The following is a 20,389-nucleotide window of genomic DNA, read 5'->3' on the forward strand; positions in this document are numbered from 1 at the left end:
TATTTCTAGCGCACATAAGGCATGCTCAAGATCTATTGCCTGCTGTGTTATTGACAGCTATTTCAGAATCTTATCTTGGTCGTGATTGGGTGAGAACCAAACTGTAGCGCCTGAATATTCTGGCGTTGGCTTTGGTGCACTGGAAATGTTGTGGCGCTGGGTTGCCAAGCGCTAGAAATATCTAGCCCTGGTGTTTTACTTCCACTTTTCCTGACTTTTCCGATTTTATTCCAACCTTCTATCTCATTCACGATTTTATCTCTTTTAAGAATACTAGTTGGAGTACAACTCTCGTATTTTCCCTTCAAGAATTAATCGTAATGCAATGCAATCACTTGAAATCTATCTTATATAGTTACTATCCTGGGTAGTGGTTAAGCACTAAAAAATAAAAATATGGGTTTCGGGATTGTCAGTCAGTAGCATGTCATTCATCGCATACTTAGGAAGGCATGGACAAGTAGTGTTTGGTTTCATCATCGAATGCACCGATTCGGGCCTAGGGACGAATGTAGGCATCTACAACTACATTTAATCACATCCTGGAGTTAAGGAACTTAAAATTAATTCACTTTATAAATCATATTCGAGCAAGGCATTGTAAACACTATTAAGAGATTACGGATAAAACTCATATTTTGCAAACTTAATACTTCCTCTGTTCCACAATAGATGCATCATTTCTCATTTTCGCACTATTCATCAATCAACTTTGATAACCTTTTTTTCACTGTTGTGTAAGAAAAAACATAATCAAGTGAGATCTTGTTAAATTCGTATTAATGCAAGGATTTCAAATATCAACTTTTTATAATTTTTACTTATACGCATTTAGAGATATTAATGTTCAAACAAGCGCGTTGGCATACGTGCAATGAGAAATGATGCATCTATTAATTAATTATCCCGTTATCCAATTTTAATGCAAATATTACATTTAAAGCCCAACAAACGAAAAAATGCCAAAATAGTGCAATGCGGGCTAGGCTTGTGCCCAGCTCAGCACTGCCATGTTCTGTGTGGCCTACGAGGCCACGAGCTCGTCGCCCATACCACGCAAGCCATCACACACACTGCCGCAGCTCATCGTTGTTTCGTGGCTCGCTGCTGTGCCTCTCCTGCTCGCCTCTGCACGCAAGGCAAGGCATCCTTGCCCCTTGCTTGCTCGCAGCTCGCAAACCAACACGCATCTCGCTTGCCGCTGCCCGCGTTGCGGGGAGGCAACGCGCATGGGCTACGCACCGCACACCCCTTGTTCGTGCCTTTGGTTCGTGCCATACATAACCAACTAATTAAAAAATAATAATTTTCAATTTCACAAACATATTTGCATTAGTTATTTTTCACAAAATTAACCGTTTTTATTTTCAAAAAATAACAACTTTACGATTTAATTAATATTTACAACAATCCAATTTCGTAAAATTTATTAAATCTAGGCTAAGAATATTCAAATTTAACGAACGAACAATGTCAACAAAAATTTGAACATTTTTGATAATCGAATCTAAGATTTTAAATCTTTCTAAACATTAAATATTCAGATTTTTATCAATTTGGTTTAAGTGTTGATTAAAATTAACGAATCTAATCAAAATTTTAATCCAATAATTTTTAAAATCTTCCACTTTATATGAAATTATATTCCCTTTCCCAATTAACCAAATTTCCAGATCTAAATTATTTTAAAAAACAATTAGCGATCTAAAATTTACGAATTTGGGGAAAGTGAAATTAGGGTTTATACTTAACATTTATGGCCAAAAATTTTACCATATTTAAAATATACCCAAGAACAGTAGGGAAAAATTCCAATCAATTCCGAGTAGTTTAGGTCGACCAATTAATTGAAAAACTTTCCGAATTTGTTAATTAACAAAAACGCCCAAAAAATCATACTTCGTGGCCTATTTTTGCAATTTTGTTTTCAATCAAATTAATGTCAGAAAAATTGAAATTTCAACAATTTTCAAATTCAGAACTGCTTCCAGCGATATATCCAATAATCCAGAAACCACTAGAGGAAAAAACATCATAAGTTGCCCTTAAAATAGGCTTATAAGTTGCCAATTGTAAGGGCAACATATGGGGGAGTCACTTTTGTGAAATTATCAAAGGTTGCCCTTAACAAAGGCAACTTATAATCTTATAAGTTGCCCTTGTTTGCAACAAGGGCAACTTCTGTGAAACTTATAAGTTGCCCTTGTTGCATACAAGGGCAACTTATAAGCTTCACATAAGTTGCTCTTGTTTGAAACAAGGGCAACTTATAAGCTTCACATAAGTTGCTCTTGTTGCAAACAAGGGCAACTTTTGATTTTTTTTTTTTAAAAAAAAAAAAAATCTGCAATATAATTCTTGATATTTTGCAATATAAAATTCTGCATATAATTTATAGAATACTGTTTCACCAAACGTCATCTTGACATTCCTCAAAAATGATATAAATTTCAAATTTCCAATAATATTTTCGAATTAATTCAAATGCAATTAATTAAATCGATAAATAACAAAATAATGTAAAAGTCACGGATAACTACAAGCCTGCTCTAATTATTACACTGAGGGTAATTCACAATCGTTGAAGTAAGTAGCCCACTTGTCTCGAACTTCATCCAACTCCTCTTTGGTGAAGGGCCTCTCCCTTGATGTTGTGGAAACCTTTAAAAGAACAACGTACATGCAAACCAATAAATTAAATTAAGTTTCATATGCGAAAACAGAAATTATATTGGTCGCGAAAACAACTTTCTGAGTGTACTAAGATTCATTTCAAGTTCTTTATGCACATCTAAGGCTCACTTAGCACGATATAGATCATATTTGGCCAAAAATGGAATTTTCGATCCCAAATATCAAAAAATGAACCTAAGTACACTTTCTAAATATTTTTCATGATTTATATGATTAGTTATATGTTTATAAGACTCATTTCAAGTTCGTTATGCACGCTTATGGTTCATTTGGGTCGATATAGGTCATTTATGGCCAAAAATGGCATTTTCGATCCCAACTACCAACAAACGAACTATTTCCACATTCTAACCCTTTTTCATGATTCATATGATTAGTTATATGTTTATGAAACTCATTTCAAGTTCGTTATGCAAGCCTAAGGGTCATTTGGGTCGATATAGGTCATTTATGGCCAAAAATGTCATTTTCGAAACCAACTACCAACAAACAAACCTATTTTCACATTCTAACCTTTTTTCATGATTCATATGATTAGTTATATGATTATAAGACTCATTTCATGTTCTTTATGCACGCCTATGGGTCATTTGAGTCAATATAGGTCATTTATGGCCAAAAATGGCATTTTCGATCACAACTACCAACAAACGAACTTATATTCAAATTGGAAACCTTTTTTAATGATTCATATGATTAGTTATATGTTTATAAGACTCATTTTAAGTTCGTTGTGCACGCCTATGGGTCTTTTGGGTCGTTATAGGTCATTTATGGCCAAAAATGAAATTTTCGATCCCAACTACCAACAAACGAACCACTTTCCACATTCTAACCATTTTTCATGATTCATATGATTAGTTATATGTTTATAAGACTCATTTCAAGTTCGTTATGCACGCCTAAGAGTCATTTGGGTCGATATATGTCATTTATGGCCAAAAATGACATTTTCAATCCCAACTACCAACAAACGAACCTATTTCCATATTCTAAACATTTTTCATGATTCATATGATTAGTTATATGTTTATAAGACTCATTTTAAGTTCGTTATGCACGCCTATGGGTCATTTAGGTCGATATAGTTCATTTACGGCCAAAAATGGCATTTTCGAACCCAACTACCAACAAACGAACCTATTTCCATATTCTAAACGTTTTTCATTATTTATATGATTAATCATATGATTATAAGATTCATTTCAAGTTCGTTATGCACGGCTAAGGGTCATTTGGGTCGATATAGGTCATTTATGGCCAAAAATGGCATTTTCGATCCCAACTACCAACAAACGAACTTATATCCACATTCTAAACCTTTTTCATGATTTATATGATTAGTTATATAATTATAAGACTCATTTCAAGTTCGTTATGCACGCCTAAGGGTCATTTGAGTCGATATAGGTCATTTATGGCCATAAATGGCATTTTCGATCCCAATTACCAACAAACGAACCTATTTCCATATTCTAAACGTTTTCATGATTTATATGATTAGTCATATGATTATAAGACTCATTTCAAGTTCGTTATGCATGCCTAATCATGATTTATATGATTAGTCATATGATTAGTCATAAGATTAAGGTAATGTGCGACGCAAATGACTTTGGATATTCTAAAAAAATTGAGCTGCTGATTTTATTCAATCCTGGTGTAGCAGCAAGAATAACTAGTTATAGGAAATGAATTACAAAAATAGCCAAAAATTGGCTTGTATTTACAGTCTTACCATGGCCTTCTTTTTTCTGTAAGGTCCTAAACTGTTAAGGAAACTGACCAATAAGAATTGAGGGTAGACAGTGCAGCTGTGCAGTAGCCAATGGGATTGTTTCGGCTACTATCTGCTCGCGAAGACGTCAAAACCTGATTGCTGCAGGGAAAAGGCATGTAATTAGGAGAGCTGAAAACTGAATCCGGCATGGAAAACACCTCACAAATAATTATCCAATTATAACTAAATTGATATAAATGGACAGTCACAAATCGAGCAGCTGCATCAGACAAGGCATACATAAACAAAAAAGTCCCACGACCACAGCGAAACAATCAGGACATGATCACACTATTATACCTAGTATGAAAAGATCATAAGTCTTTTCAAGCAGGGATCGTGGATGCAAAACACCTGTTCTAGTCAGACGACAGTTACGTGGCAACTGGCAAGTAATAAATAACCAAAAGGTGGCATGACACAGCAAATGCAATAACAGCCGTTATAATCCGCTTGCTAGATATCCAACAGATTCCATCACCTGATTACTTTAAACTTGGTTATGGTACTTGGGAGTTGAGGCTTGATATCAAATATTCATAGGCCCCAGAATTAATTCTATATTAATTCCAATAATCATCAAAATATTCCAATTTGACCCTAATTATTTAATACCATGAAATAGAGTGACAGGGAGATCGAGAGCATTATCCACAGTAGCATTAGCAGAAGTAGTATTAATACTACTGGTATTTGGTGATGTTTATGGTCACATATGAATTTTGATTTTGTTTTGTTAGTAATATATGACACCTATATATTATCCTTGGCATTTGAAACATGCATGTATGACTTGCAATTTTGCTGTTTTCTGGTTGCACTTCTTTCTTAACTTAATCATGATTGGGTACTATTCTATTCTATTATACTTTGTAGCAAAGTATGGGTAGCATGGAGAATTCTGATGCACGCAGTACTGAAATAGGTAACATACATACTCGAATAATTAAGGAGTTGTATATAATTAAGTGACAACGAACATCGGGTTAAGGTTTAATGCCAGAGGAGAATTGAACAACTTCAGGAAATGGAGCTAAACATAACAGCAAAGCTACGTAGTACAAGAGGAAAAGTGGATCAACATAAGATTTCAACTTACATAATGTAGAAGATTCTCGTCCTGACTGATATCTGGATCTGAGTAACTATTCCTCAAACCACTCACAATCTATAAAAGCATGACACCGTAGCTGAAAATATCAGACTTCACTGAAATATGTCCCGCTGTTACGTATTCAGGTGCCATGTATCCACTGCATCACATTAGTTCATGAAACATGAAATTATTTTACTTTTTGTCATTTGTAATTATGAATTATGCACTAAAAAACCCCAAGGTATCAATAATAAGATTCAATAACACATCAAATTCAAAGCCCGAATTCAACTTCCAATCCACAATTTAAAGTTCAAAAAATCACAAAACATACTCGATAAATTATAAGGAAAGAACAAATTAAATTCTATGGCTCACCAATTACAGACACTATGGATCACCAACAACGATAAATTATACCAATGAAACTAAATGCATCAGCATTTAGAGCGAACAGATTCACGTATGTAAGTGCTAAGACACTCACTGAAACTATATCAATGACTCTAAGCTGACCAGTAAGTAAAGAAGACAGATACAAACATCTATCTGAATTCATACAACTGCAAACAAACATTTCCCATAAAAGAAACAAATATCTAATTAACATTTGCAAGCCAAAATGTGTAGCTTAATCAAGAACAAACGGCAATAATTCAAAGTCTGACTATAGTCTCATAAATTTTGGATAGTCAAGATTTGACATAATCTTATCATACATTAGGAATTTGAAATAAAAATCATCATTAACAATTCAAACAATTGGGCAAAAAGATACTCAAATTCACAAATTAACCAAAATAATTAAACATTAATTAACAAGAAAATTTAACTGGGCGTATTAAAACATACCTCCCCTGCATTTACAGTGATCACATGAGGCGTGAAATTTGCACCAACGAAATATGCAAGTCGATCACCTGAATAGATTTCATATATTAGTATTTTTCAACCAAAATACCAATTTTAAAGTTCTTCACAGGTACCAATTAGAGTATGAAACTGTAGGCAGATTAGATAACAGGTATAAAAAGAGAAGCACATGGATTTTAGGACACATATCTGATAGTATATTCCTAGAACTTTTCAGTTGACTTCCTCTATTGACAACTCAGCAACGGGTAATCAACCGCTCAGACAGTCAACAATTTAGGATATTAAGGATAATAATGTCACTTTATTGACCACATACAAACAATAGATACAAAGAGCACAGATGGAAGATAAACAACAGTATGTATGATGTATCATCTATATGAGTGTTAGGTTATGATACATATGACAATTCATAAATCATGCGGAAAAACCATTTAGCCAGGAATACATATTATTTACACATAATCATATAGCATAGTTTAGATGCATACTCTTTGTTGCGTGCCTTCCCTAGCTGCGCCCGAACCGAACAAGAACAAGTCTTTAGGACTCCAAGTGTCGTCCCTCCGTAGATAGTCCACAGCACGTCCGGATCCGCCTTAAGATTGACCAACTAGAATCGCCCTTAAGGTACTAAAGATTTTCGGCACTCTTAGGTAAGAAATGTGTCTGAATTTTCTCTCAAAAACTCACTTTGAATACTTGAATAATCTACGAAAATATGTGACCCTAGGCACTTATTTATAGAGTTATGGAAAGGGTTTTGGAATCCTATTAGGATACTAATTTATTTAATTATAACCCTACTAGGACTCTAATTAAATAATCATTATCTAATAGTTTTAGGATTTAATCACACTTCGAATCCTGATTGCTTCAGGATTCCCGCACAAGCAATGCACGAGCACCGTACACCCGCGCAAGCCTTGCGGCCCCACGCTAGTCGCACAGCGCTCGGCCCATTGCTGCGCTCCGCGCGCGCGCCCAAGGCCTTGGCTGGGCCTGGCCTTGCGCTGGGCCTGGTCGAGGCTTGGCGTGCGCTGGTGTGCGTTGGCTCGCTGGGCGACGACCTGGCTTCGTGCTGGGCCTTCGTCTAGCGGGCCTCGTCCGATGCTAATTCGTACGATACGCTTCCGATTAAATTCCCGATTCCGGAATTCATTTCCGATACGAACAATATTTAATATTTCCGATTCCGGAATCAATTTCCGTTTCGAACAAATATTTAATATTTCCGTTTCCGGAATTATTTTCCGATTCCGATAATATTTCCGATTCTGACAATATTTCCGTTTCCGGCAATATTTCCGATTCTGGCAATATTTCCATTTCCGATAATATTTTCCGATACGTACCATGTTTCCGTTTCCGGCAACATCTACGACTTGGATAATATTTATATTTCCGATACGATCCATATTTCCGTTTCCGGCAATATCATCGTTTCCGGAGTATTCATTTCTTGCCTGTGACGATCTCAGCTTCCACTGAAACCAAGATCCGTCGATTCCGAATATCCATAGATGGAGTATCTAATGCCATTAAATACTTGATCCGTTTACGTACTATTTGTGTGACCCTACGGGTTCAGTCAAGAGTAAGCTGTGGATTAATATCATTAATTCCACTTGAACTGAAGCGGCCTCTAGCTAGGCATTCAGCTCACTTGATCTCACTGAATTATTAACTTGTTAATTAATACTGAACCGCATTTATTAGACTTAACATAGAATGCATACTTGGACCAAGGGCATTATTTCCTTCAATGAGATATGCGGCAAACAAGGTCCTCAAAGTTGTAGGTATCCACGAGTATTAAGAAGCTCTATTAAAACTGAGAGAGGCAGATCTGATTATATTAGATGAATTACTGAATCCAAATTATTAATGAACTGAAAATGAATTAGCAACCGGTCTAAAAGTCTTCATTGGTTATAATTAACCTTTGCACATGTCTAGACCTTCTACAATCCTGTATCCATACATGATGCTAATCTATTAATTTAGCCAAATCCACTTGTATCTCTCCAACATGTGAACCATATTGAAATTTGATCAGAAATTGGTTGGACAATTGAGAAAATTGAAATTAAACAGACAAAGGATCAAACAAACACAACACAATAGGGAAGTAAAACTTTAATTTGACAGTGAACGTACAAGAGATACTGGCATGTCAGACTGGCCAACATGCACGCCATCCGCATCAGAAGCCAGAGCTACATCAACTCTGTTATTTTTCAAGATAGGAACTCCTTTCGAATGGCAAATGCTGACACACTCCTTGGCTGCTTCAAGGAAATCCCTGGTTTCCAAATTCTTTTCCCTGAAAGTACAAAACATTAAGTGGACTTTTAACCAGCTTGCAAATATTTGTAGCAAATTTTGAATGGAACAGTATCGTCAGTACAGTAAGCTGCAAAATTGTTACCGGGACACAGGTGGCAATGTCAAAGCAACAGAGAGGAAAAGGAAAGATAGACAAGAAGTAGAAAGGACATACAGGTCAACTGTTTGACAATAATGTTAAGGACCTGAACAGGTCTCTGAAGTCGAGAGCAACAAGGTATATGAGTATCTCCTCAAAAACACAATTTAAATACAAAGCAGAAAACATATAAAACCAAGGAGCTACTTATCGGCCTTTACGATGCACAGCCCAACATATGAAACCAAAGAGAACCCTGTTCATTTTATTTGCAAATTCTCGAATTCGGATCACCATGAATCGTCTAAACCATTCAAAAACAAACCCCAACAAAAATGGCAATAATTATCAGAATTTCTACATTTGCAAATTTCTACAAATACCAACAAATACCACATTGCAACATCCGAAGAACAATCCACACCAAACAAGGATTAAGAACAAGAGAATTATACCAGAATTCGGTGGAAATTTAAATCTCAAGAACAATGTCCAGTTGCTTGGAAAAACCTCCATTGACTCCAAGAGATGAGAGGTCGCCGGTGGAGAAGGAGGAGGGAGATGAGAGCTCGCCGGTACGAGAAGGAGCAGGGAGATGACAATAATTTCACAGAAAAAATCCCTCAAATTCCTCAAATAAGCCTTTGAAACATTATTGAGCCACATAAAAAGAATAATAAGACAGGTTTTCTCAAAAGCAAAAGGTACCCAGATCATAAAATTGAGCAATAAGAAAACCCATATTGTTTTGTTGAAGGAAATCAAAAAAACTGCAATTGCAAAATTAGGTTTATGCAATTGAATTGCGATTAACAAAACAATTGCAGAGGAATCAGGAAATTATAAGAAAAAGGAAGATGGATAGGTGCAAGTGAGGTACGTGTGTAAGAGAGAAGAAAGAGATGAGACACTACCTTGCCGCCGGTCGCCGGATTACGGCTTTTGCTCCTGCTCGGGCTCACCGTCGGAGGTGGAGGAGAGGCAACATTTAGCCCGAGCTGAATACGGAAAATGACAAAATGAGAGTTTGTGTTTGATTACGTTAAAGCTGCGCTTGTGAAACTGATTTCCAAATTTTGGTTTTTTAAAAAAAAGAAAATTAATTTTTTTTTTCTCAAAGGTGGCTCTTGTTGTATAAGGGCAACTTTTGATGAGCCACCTATAAGGATTTTTCCTCTAGTGAACATTCGAAAAATTTACGAAAAATATAAGAAAATTCGCCAACATACAAAAACATATAATCATGCTAAAAATGCTTTAAATACATAAGGCTCATGATACCACTGTAGGGGAATACAGTTAAAAACATATAACATGTGCAGAACATCCCCAAAGCCAGGAAACATGTATAAAGCACAGATTAGGAAAATTGGTCAGAAATGACCTTTTAAAACACAAAAATTGTGACAAAGGACCTTTTAAAAAAAAAGTTGTGACATATGACCTAAAATCGATTTTTTGTTGTGAATTGGGACCAACACTCATTTTCCAATGGTCAACTAAGTTTCTCCGGCGTTGACCCGTGCATGCGTGGCACGTGACTTTAAAAAAATGAGTTTTTTTTTTTTTTCCCCAGATTTTCCCTCTGGTTTCTCTCCCTAACTACCTTAAAAAAAGCCTTAAAAAAAACCTCTCTCTCCCTAATTTCTCTGTTGAATGGTTCTTTATCTTCTTGCTAAGGTTTATCAATTCGTGATTTCGTGGTATGTTGCTTAAAAAAACACTGCTTCCCCCTTTCAATTCGTTGCTATTCGTACTTGGTAAGAGTAAAATCCCCAATTTGTTTGCTCCAATTCGTCCAATTTCTTCATCTTGGAAGTTAGGGTTCATATCCAATTTGATCATCTTGAAAGTTAGGATTTGGCATTGGCGTATCTCCTTTTATCAGCATCCTTAAGTATATCAGTATATCTTAAATGACTTGAAAGAAAGCAGACCGCAGGTATTTAACCTGATACACCGAATGTTGCTTAATATCGGCTCTTTGAACTTGAGATCTTATAAGTTTTTGTTTGAGCAGGCCGGTGTTTATGAGGATGAAGACATCATGAAATGGGGACTAAAAAAGCATACTTGTATTGGGTTACAACTTACAAGTGAGCAAGCATCCTTTGACTGGTTTAAGGGTAAATGAGATTCCATCATATGATTCAGATTGGAGAATCAGTAGACCAGGAAACCAATTTCGTTCTTGATTAATTAACCAATTTAATGTGGTCTCTGCAATTTCCTTTGAATAGAGAATGTGATAGAAATGGGTAACTACTTGACTAGTGTGTAATTGTGTATGAAGACGAGCGGTTTTTTTAGGTAGTTAATGGCGGGAAAATTGGAAAAGTGGAGGAAAATCTGGAAAAAAAATCATTTTTAAAGTCACGTGCCACGCACGCGCGGGTCAACGCCGGAAAATTGAGTTGACCACCGGAAAATGGATGTTGGTCCCAATTCACAACAAAAACTTGATTTTAGGTCCTATGTCACAACTTTTTTTTTAAAAGGTCCTTTGTCACAATTTTTGTGTTTTAAAAGGTCTTTTCTGACAAATTTTCCCACAGATTAAGAAAACTTACATTCGAAGCGTGTTTTCCCGAGTTTAGTATCAACGAACACAAACAAAGAACTCCAATTGTCGTTCCTCTATTTGGTTCACCGACACGTTCAGATCCGTCTTGATAATCGTAGCTTAGACAATATTCAAGAGTGTTTGCTTTTTGGGAAGAGCCGTTTTGTGTAGAGAGCAAAACTGAAACTACGTAAATTTCTGAATTAGGTTTAGGGTTGGAAAAACTCACTTGAGAGAGTGGAATATAACCTAGCTTATATTATGTGTAACCGGCCAAAGCACAAGGCCTTGACCGGCCACGCACTCACACTCGTCGAAGCCTCACAGCCACGCAAGCCCAGCAGCAGGCCGAAGCCCACAACAGCCGAGCAACGGCGATGGGCTGTGGGCCTCGCTTGCTATGCTCGCTGCACTGCAGTCCCTTGTGCGCGCAAACTCGTGCCGCGGGTTGGCTTGCTTTGCCGCGCGCAAGCTTGCTGGCTCGTTGGGCCTTGCTCGCATGCGCGCTTAGCTCGATGGGCCGGCAACTCCGTTGCGGCTCGTAATTCCGACTAACGCCTTACGACTATTATTTATCGTATCGTATACGACGAATCACCATCGTACGATACGATTATTCGTTTCGCCTAGCTTACGAATATTCGCGATACGATATACGATTCCGATGCAAGGTCGTATCGTATATTATGTTTTTCTGAACTAATTCCCGAAAAGCTAATAAATGAATTTCCGATTCATTTAATCCGGTGATCTGTTACATGTCATTGGTGTGACCTTATAGGTTCAGTCAAGAGTAAGCTATGAGTCTAATATAGATCAGAACTCACTGATCGGAAGCATTGCTCCAGCTGGCTGTTCCGATCACTTGATCTCACTGAATTAATTGTTCGTAATTAATCTAAACCTTGGTATTAGACTTAATGCCCTTTGGGTGAAGGACAAATTTCCTTCTGAAGCACCACCCCTGGGCCATAAAACCAACAAAGGATTATCTTTTTATATGGGCATAAAATCACCTGTCAAGATATCATACCGTTATGCCCAAATTCTTTCAGTTTTGCACAGACTACAGGTTTTACCACGTCCAAAACAAGGCTTACCGTTGGTTTTTGGTCTGGGTATGAATTGACCCCATCTCGTTTCTACACAAGCTACTGAAAGGATATGAAAATCAACTCCAAATTACATAACAACAAACTAATTAACAACAAAAAAGCAGAACGTTTCATTTCCAGAAGAAAACATTTAGAAACAATCAATATCATACTCAATGAAAAAATAAACATAGAAACACAGAGGCTCAAGTAGCGGTTCAATATCTCCCAAAAAACGCAAAACAAATCCCAAAAAAAGTACCAACAAAAACAATAATTTCACAAGAATAACACAAACATTCAAAAGCTAAAAATATAAAAGAGGTGACCTTGAAACAAAATAAAATTAACGTGAACAGGAGAAAAAATTAATAGAATCGAGGGAAGAGAAAACTAAAAACTATAATTATTCTAATTCTGATTTTAAGATCGCAACTGAAGTGGTAGATTGGCTGAAACTAGATTGAACATAAACAAGGGATTCAAAATCTCAAACTCAAACAATTTTAAATCAACCAGTATTAATCAAACTTTAAACAAAACCATAACAAAACAGCTAAAACCCTAGATTCACTAAAATCAATATATGTAATATAAGAAAGGGCCAAAATCAGATAAAGTTCGAAATTAAGGTAGGAGAGAGAAAATATCTCAGTAACAAGGCGACAAGGTTAACTGGAGATCTAGAACCAACACGCTCGGCTTATTTCCCCTTCCTTCACCGAAATTGCAAATCGTTCTTACCGTTTCTAGATGTTGCCTTCTTCGCTGCGTCGGACAACTTGGATTTTCATTGATGAAAGTATTGGAGGAGAGAGAGAGAGAAAAAGGTGTTGGAGCCTTCGATTAGAAGAGGGATAGAGTGGAGATGTGGAAAAAAGAGGATTAGAGAGAAAGCGATGTATAGAGGGAGGCGACGATAGAAGACACCCTCCTTGGGGGAGGAAATTAATTAAGTTTAAGAAATGGTGTCAATTGAGTCGCACAATTAAAAAACTGCAACGCAATATACTTTATGATATTGGAGCAGTCATTTGCGTCGGTGATTTATAAAACCGCGACACAAATTTAAATACTATTGTGTCTCATTTTTATAAATCTGCGACACAAATGACTTATTCTTCAAGACAAACAGTCATTTGTGTCGATCAAACTTAAACTGCAACAAAAATTAAAGCTATTTAAAAATTGTGTCACGTGTTTATAAGTGCGACGCAAATCTAGTGACGCAAATGAACAATTTTCTACTAGTGTTTCGAGTGCTTTTGTGGAAATATTTCATGTCTCTCTTTTGCTATTTATTGCGTTTAATTATTGCAGTTACCAAACTCCAAGCAGTTGGACGGTTTTCCTTTTAAATTTTGAAATTGTAACTGTGCTCTACTTGTTTCCGCAAAATCACGATTGGGGGCAAATTATTATCCCTCTTTTTGCACTGACGTCTTAATTGCTCGTCGTACGATCATGTTGTGTTGCCAGGTATTGTTGTGTCTACATGTCTCGACGTGTAGCCTGGAATGGTCGTGAGTAGATAAAAGCGACCGATGATGGAGAGCATACGACAGGAAGTAGGTCAGGAGCATGGGCCAAAGTCCAAACCACAGCGCCGCCCAAAGGGTTAATCGGATCAAAGCGGTAACAAGCGACTAAGTAAACCACAAGATACAAGCGGGAGACGTGGAGGAGTTAACTCCTCAATCGACTCCTATTTCCTCGGGATACTCCCAACGAACAGAACCGTTTCCCTAATACTATAAAAGGCCCCAATTGGCGCTGCATCAAACACAAGTTCTCTCAAGAATTCAAGCACTTTTCCTCTTTCTAACATTCTAGCTAGCAATTATTAACAATAATTGTACTCTTATTATCGCAAACACTTGTTCTTTTCACTTAGATTATTCTCAGGGATTATAGTGGATTGGTGGCCTCATTGCCACCTGCGGTTTTTCTCCCTATTCATGGGTTTTCCATGTCACAACTCCTTGTTTCATCTCTCTTTTCTTGCTTTCTTTACTCTTTTGCTTAGTTACTGTCGACCCAAACCAAATGTCGCCCTCAATAAGACCTCAATAATGATTGGGACCTCAATGGTCTTAACTAGTGGTGCAAATTGATCACATGCACTACTTTTAACAATTTTGCCTTTGGATTCTTTTATTGTGGTCTCTACTCTGTATACATCAAGTGACCATATAAGTGCATAAATAAACGCATTGCATAAATCTTAACTCAAAAAATGTCTTTAGTTGTGCTACTAGTGACTTTCCTCTTCTTATCCTTCCTCAATCTCTCAGAATGCACAAATGTATGTCATCCATATGATAAAAAAGCCCTTCTACAAATTAAAGCTGGTTTGGGTAACAATGCATCTCCCTTCTCCGATTGGGACCCAAAAACCGACTGCTGTAGGTGGTTTAACGTCGGGTGTAACGACCATGGTCGGGTGAACTTTCTTGTGGTGAACAATGCTGACGACGTTGTTGGGCGGCTTCCACATGCTGTTGGCTACTTACCCTACTTAATATCCCTAAGGTTTTTGTACCTCCCTAACTTGACGGGGCCAATTCCACCCACAATTGCCAACCTAACTAAGCTCCAAGTGTTGGAATTCAACTCTAACAACATGTATGGGCCAATCCCTCATTCTATTGGATATCTTAAAAACCTTGAGCAAATTACTCTCTGCTCTAACAAGTTCTCTGGCTCTATCCCTTCATCTTTGTCCCTCCTTCCCAAGCTCGTTGAACTCGATCTCTTTGCGTACGTTATCAAACTCAGTTGTTTTTATCATTACCACCTTATTATTGTTGTCAATTCTTTGGTACTCTTCGGGGTACACCTGGATATAGGTGTTGACTAACGCAACTTATTTCCTCTTTTACATTTTGTTTTCAAATGTTTTCAGGAACAAGTTAACAGGCTCAATTCCAGCGAGCTTTGGGTCATTCAAGTCATTAATAGGTCTCCAACTATTTGACAATAAGTTGTCCGGTCCAATTCCAAAGTCATTGGGTAGGGCAAATATAAGAAGGCTAGATGTGGAGAAGAACCAGCTCACAGGAGATGCGTCTTTCCTATTTGGAAAAGATAAACTAATCACAGAAATCTCGCTAAGAAACAACAAATTTAAGTTTGATTTTAGTAATGTGGACTTACCCCAAGGTCTAAGGGATCTTGACATATCTCACAATATGATACATGGATCACTTCCGAAACGACTGGGTCAACTCCCGTTGGAGTCAATTGATGTAAGCCATAACCAACTATGTGGTATCATCCCCACTGGCCGCCGTTTGAAAAAAAATTATGTTGAAAGATATTACTTTTTCCGAATTATGAACTTTTTAATGAAAATTCCGTGATTGATTTTACGTGAGATACAATTAGTAGAGTCAAACGCGGAATCTAGCTTGAATCAATGTTATAATCCAAGAAAATGTAGTACGTTACAACAAATATTTTTTTAAAAGATAGATAATTACAACATACCTTTAATATGGTAGTTTTTTACAAAATGTCAATTTTGTAAGTTATTTTTTGACAAATTTACCTTAATTTAATTAATTTTAACATGAGTTTAGCATTAGTTACTAATTGGCTGATTGACATCCACGTAATAGTGATGTCATATATGAATACAATTGCATAATGTAGGAAGTATATGTTTCCTTGTGTATATTGTTGCCTGGCTGTGTACTATTGTTGACCATGATTTAGGAAAAATTGCATATAAACAGACACATTGGATAGATCCTAATAATGAAAGCCAAATATGAAAAGAGCTCAAGAAATGTCTATAGTTGTGCTACTTGTGAGTCTTCTCTTATCCTTCCACATCTCAGAATGCTCATTTGTTTTTTTTTTTTGGTGAATTCAGAATGCTCATTTGTATGCCACCCAAAAGACAAGAAAGCCCTTCTAGAAATTAAAGCTGATATGAATAATAACAACGCTTCTACCTTTTCCAATTGGAACCCGGAAACTGACTGCTGCTTCTGGTCTAACACCGTTTGTGACGAAAACGGTCGGGTGGTCATGTTTATAATTAATGACGCAGATGACGTTGTTGGGCGGCTTTCACCCGCCGTTGGTGACCTGCGTTACCTACAAGCTTTAAGGTTGTGGAACCTTCCTAACTTGACCGGGTCTATTCCTTCCACCATCGCCAAGCTCACCAGGCTACAAATATTTGAGATCACCTCCAATAACATGGATGGACCAATTCCTGATGTATTTGGACATCTTAAAAGCCTACAGCAACTTTTTCTGGTCTCTAACAAGTTCTCTGGCTCCATTCCCTCGTCTTTGTCCCTCCCTTCAAAGCTCGTTTATCTCGAGCTCTCCGGGTACCTTCTTTTTTCAATTCTAGTAATTTTTTTTTGCCAAACTTTTCAATTTCTTTCATAAGTAACGAAAATGATAAAAGTCGCAACATGATATATTTAAGCGGTGTCATAATGATGACATGACATGTTTATGTGTCATGATTTAAATTGGAAACTAAAATATTTAACTTATACAATCTATTATACATGTTTTAAAAAAAGTTAGGAAAATATTAATATTTTCTAATTTGTTTACTTTTTTATATTGACTACGTTATTTACATATTTTCACAGTAAAAATATTATGATTATGCATTGCCTACGTGATGTTTATATGTATTAATTAAACTCCAAAATGTAAGATTGCGACAACATTTAACTTGCGATATTTATCACCCCGAAAATAAATAGAAGAGTAAAAGACCGTCGAGTTTTTAAAGTACAAAGGTGCCCCCACCTATAATTACTTTCTCCGTATATAAATAATTGATGCACTTTTCTCTATTGGTCGTATTGTAATGATTGATACATTTTTCTATTTATGAAAACATTTCCCATCACATTATTATATTTTTCTTACACCAAATACTTTACTTATAATATTTTATCGTTTATTCCTTGTTTTAAAGGATCTTTATCATTTATTCCTTGTCTTTCTTACTTTTAAATATTTATTACCCCATTCATCCTGAAATATTTGCTCGGCTTTTGCCGGCACAGAGTGTACAAGTAAACAGTGATTCCTACGATTTTTAAAATTAATGGGGTATTTTTTTAATATAGTTAAAGAAAAATTCAACACCCCTCACCCCCTAAAAAATTTTGACACATTTTTCTTTAACTGTATTAAAAAAAATACCCAATTATTAAAAATACCCTGCCTTAGAGTCGGGCCAGACAGTACAAGTAAAAAGTGATTCCTATGATTTCTTTTACTTGTAACCTTTAGTTTTCAACTTAAATTTTTCAACGCTAGTGGACAAGTATAAATAAGGGTTATTGAATATGGGTGATGTAAGTTTGGTAAATAAGAATGGGTAAAGTTGTCAACAATAATAAGGTTGCAATAAAAAATAAACGTCCCAAAAGTATAAACTTTGCAACTAAAAGTAAGTGCTTGTGCTACACAAGTACCTAGAACAAATATATTAATGTTGTCATTTAAAATTCTCCAAGAATTATTTACAGTACCATACTCATACTCATACTACCCTTGGTGTACACTACATTCAGGAACAATCTAACTGGTCCAGTTCCAGCGACCTTTGGATCATTCAAATCTAATCTCACTAGTCTCAAACTATACGATAACCAATTATCCGGTCCGATTCCGAAAGCATTGGGTGCGGCAAAGATCCAAACACTAGACCTGTCGAACAACCATCTCTCAGGAGACGCATCTTTCTTGTTTGGGAGTGATTTTCTCTATAATATTTCATTAAGCAATAATAAGTTCAAGTTTGATTTTAGCAATGTGGACTTGCCCCAAGGTCTAGTTGGTCTTAATATTGCCCACAACAAGATATATGGATCCCTTCCAAAACAGCTCGGCCAATTGTCGTTGCAGTCTATTGATGTGAGCTATAACAATTTATGTGGTAAGATCCCTACTGGCCGACGGTTAAAGATGTTCAGCTCTGCCCTCTTTTCCCACAACAAATGTCTTTGTGGTGTTCCTTTACCCGCTTGCAAGTAATCGGGTCAACTCGTGGCAAATGGAAGTTCGAGTAATGGGTCGTGTTTATATTTATGTTTATGTTTGTAGCCCTTATTGGTAATAACTGTCGAAATTCTAACTAATGAGTTAAAATTCGGTTATCAATGTTCAGACATGGTAGTTTAATTCTTTTCTTGTTGCTGCGTTCACTATTTGTGTACTTTGCACTTTTGGGCCGGCAAGCGTGGAGGCTAGTGAGTACTTGGCGATCGCTGGATTTAACCATCATATTATCCACATACACTTCGATTTGCTTGTGGATCATGCCGCTCATGATGGTTGTGGCTGTCCTGTGATGGATAGCCCCAACGTTCTTTAGTCTGAACGGCATAGTTGTGTAGTAATACGTACCCTACTAACCGATGAAGGTTGTTTTATCCATGTTTGTGTCTCCCATGGGAATTGGTTGTAGCCTGCATACCCGTCCATGAATGAGAGTAACACATGATTTGAAGTTTTATCGACGTGTGAAAGTGGAAATCCATCTTAAGGGTTTAGGATTAGCCCTATTATGATGTCTGTAGTCAACGCATATTCGCAATTTAGCATCTTTCCTAGGGATTTCAACGACATTGGAAATCCAGTCCAGGTACTTGGCTTCTCTGCTAAATCGGCCTCCAACTGCTTGGAGACTTCCTCTCTAATCTTGAGAGAAACATTCGGTTTCATTAGACGAAGTTTCTGCTTGATTGGATTTGAACCTAGAATTAGGGGAATTGTATGATACCCGATGATTGGTTCAACCCTTGGCGTAAAATGATAGGACCATACGAAGACGTCTATGTACTCGGTGAGTAGCTTGATTTGATTAGCCCGATCTTCCTAAGCTAGAGTTAAACCTATCTATACTACTTTTGGAGCACTATTGTCAGAAAGGTTAACTTTTTATGTCTCCTCAATTGTAGGCGTTCTACTTTCATGATTTTCAATTGCTTTTAAGATTTCAAGGTCAGTATCTTGAGAAGAAGAAACAGGCAAATCACTACAAAAAAAACCTCGTATAGAGACGGATTTATAGCGACGGGTTTATAACCGTTTCGAATATAGAGACGAAATACTCATCATCCGTCTCTAAATTTATTTAGAGACGGATATTCTAAATCTGTCGCTATTTTTATCGAGGGATTTATAAATCCGTCTCTAAGTTAGGGACGGATTTCAAAATCTGTCTCTAAGTTAGGGACTAATTTCAAAATCCGTCTCTAAGTTAGGGACGAATTTCAAAATCCGACCCTAATGTGTTTTAGCAATTTCGAAACGTAAAGTCCACGAGCAATTTTTCCTAGACTCTTCGTATAAAGTTAGATCTAAATTAGAAACGCAATTTTATAATCCGTCCCTAATAAGTTTTAGCAATTTCTTTAAATTAGAGACGGAATTTTAAATTCGTCTCGAATTTAGAGACGAAATCTTAAATTCGTCCTTAGTTTAGGGACGAATTTTCTAGATCTGTTTCTAATATTTCTTTTAATTATTATCAATTTCACACATAGAAGTATACAAGTTGTACTTGGTGCATGTAGTTCGTTGGAGTTTCTCCTTGTGACTTTGAGGTCACAAGTTCGATTCCCCTTATCCCTTCCCCTTGTAAAGCTGAACCGGATTGACCTAAGTGAGAATTCGAACGGGTAATGGGACCGAGTTGAACCGAACATCTAACAATAGGTAGCAATTATCTATACTTGCTAAATTTAGAGATAATTGCTACCTATTGTTAGATAATTGCTACCTAGGCCAGAGATGAGAAGTTACATCAGTGAAAAAGTTACATTTAGCGAACACACAGATATACAAGTACAGGGGGTTGTGTTCTTAT

General features: G+C 36.6%; 2 protein-coding genes and 1 long non-coding RNA gene across 6 annotated transcripts; 2 read left to right on the forward strand and 1 right to left on the reverse strand.

Annotated features, from left to right (window-relative positions):
• Positions 1–2,471: 2,471 nt before the first annotated feature.
• Positions 2,472–9,939, reverse strand: LOC110780709 (uncharacterized). 3 transcript variants are annotated; one of them, XR_008930344.1, is made up of 7 exons: positions 9,789–9,934; positions 9,330–9,516; positions 8,607–8,772; positions 6,423–6,490; positions 5,574–5,727; positions 4,433–4,573; positions 2,472–2,661 (listed from the first exon to the last, which is right to left on the reverse strand). It is a non-coding gene; the product is annotated as an uncharacterized lncRNA (long non-coding RNA). The 3 variants fall into 3 exon arrangements; XR_008930343.1 differs by lacking the exon at positions 2,472–2,661 and having other exon boundaries at positions 4,283–4,573; XR_008930345.1 differs by lacking the exons at positions 2,472–2,661; positions 9,330–9,516 and having other exon boundaries at positions 4,283–4,573; positions 9,789–9,939.
• Positions 9,940–14,759: 4,820 nt separating this feature from the next.
• LOC110792808 (polygalacturonase inhibitor 1) lies at positions 14,760–15,902 on the forward strand. The gene is made up of 2 exons (XM_021997631.2): positions 14,760–15,291; positions 15,437–15,902. Exons 1-2 carry the CDS (start codon positions 14,768–14,770, stop codon positions 15,891–15,893), a joined length of 981 nt encoding a protein of 326 aa, XP_021853323.1. The 5' UTR covers positions 14,760–14,767; the 3' UTR covers positions 15,894–15,902.
• A 310-nt stretch (positions 15,903–16,212) lies between these two features.
• LOC110792820 (polygalacturonase inhibitor 2-like) lies at positions 16,213–18,722 on the forward strand. 2 transcript variants are annotated; one of them, XM_056840172.1, is made up of 3 exons: positions 16,273–16,369; positions 16,405–16,877; positions 18,090–18,722. In XM_056840172.1, exons 1-3 carry the CDS (start codon positions 16,304–16,306, stop codon positions 18,550–18,552), a joined length of 1,002 nt encoding a protein of 333 aa, XP_056696150.1. In that variant the 5' UTR covers positions 16,273–16,303; the 3' UTR covers positions 18,553–18,722. The 2 variants fall into 2 exon arrangements, with proteins under 2 accessions (XP_021853331.2, XP_056696150.1); XM_021997639.2 differs by having other exon boundaries at positions 16,213–16,877.
• Positions 18,723–20,389: the final 1,667 nt, after the last annotated feature.

The sequence above is a fragment of the Spinacia oleracea genome, chromosome 3 (genome assembly GCF_020520425.1).
Source record: "Spinacia oleracea cultivar Varoflay chromosome 3, BTI_SOV_V1, whole genome shotgun sequence".
Taxonomy (NCBI): domain Eukaryota; kingdom Viridiplantae; phylum Streptophyta; class Magnoliopsida; order Caryophyllales; family Amaranthaceae; genus Spinacia; species Spinacia oleracea.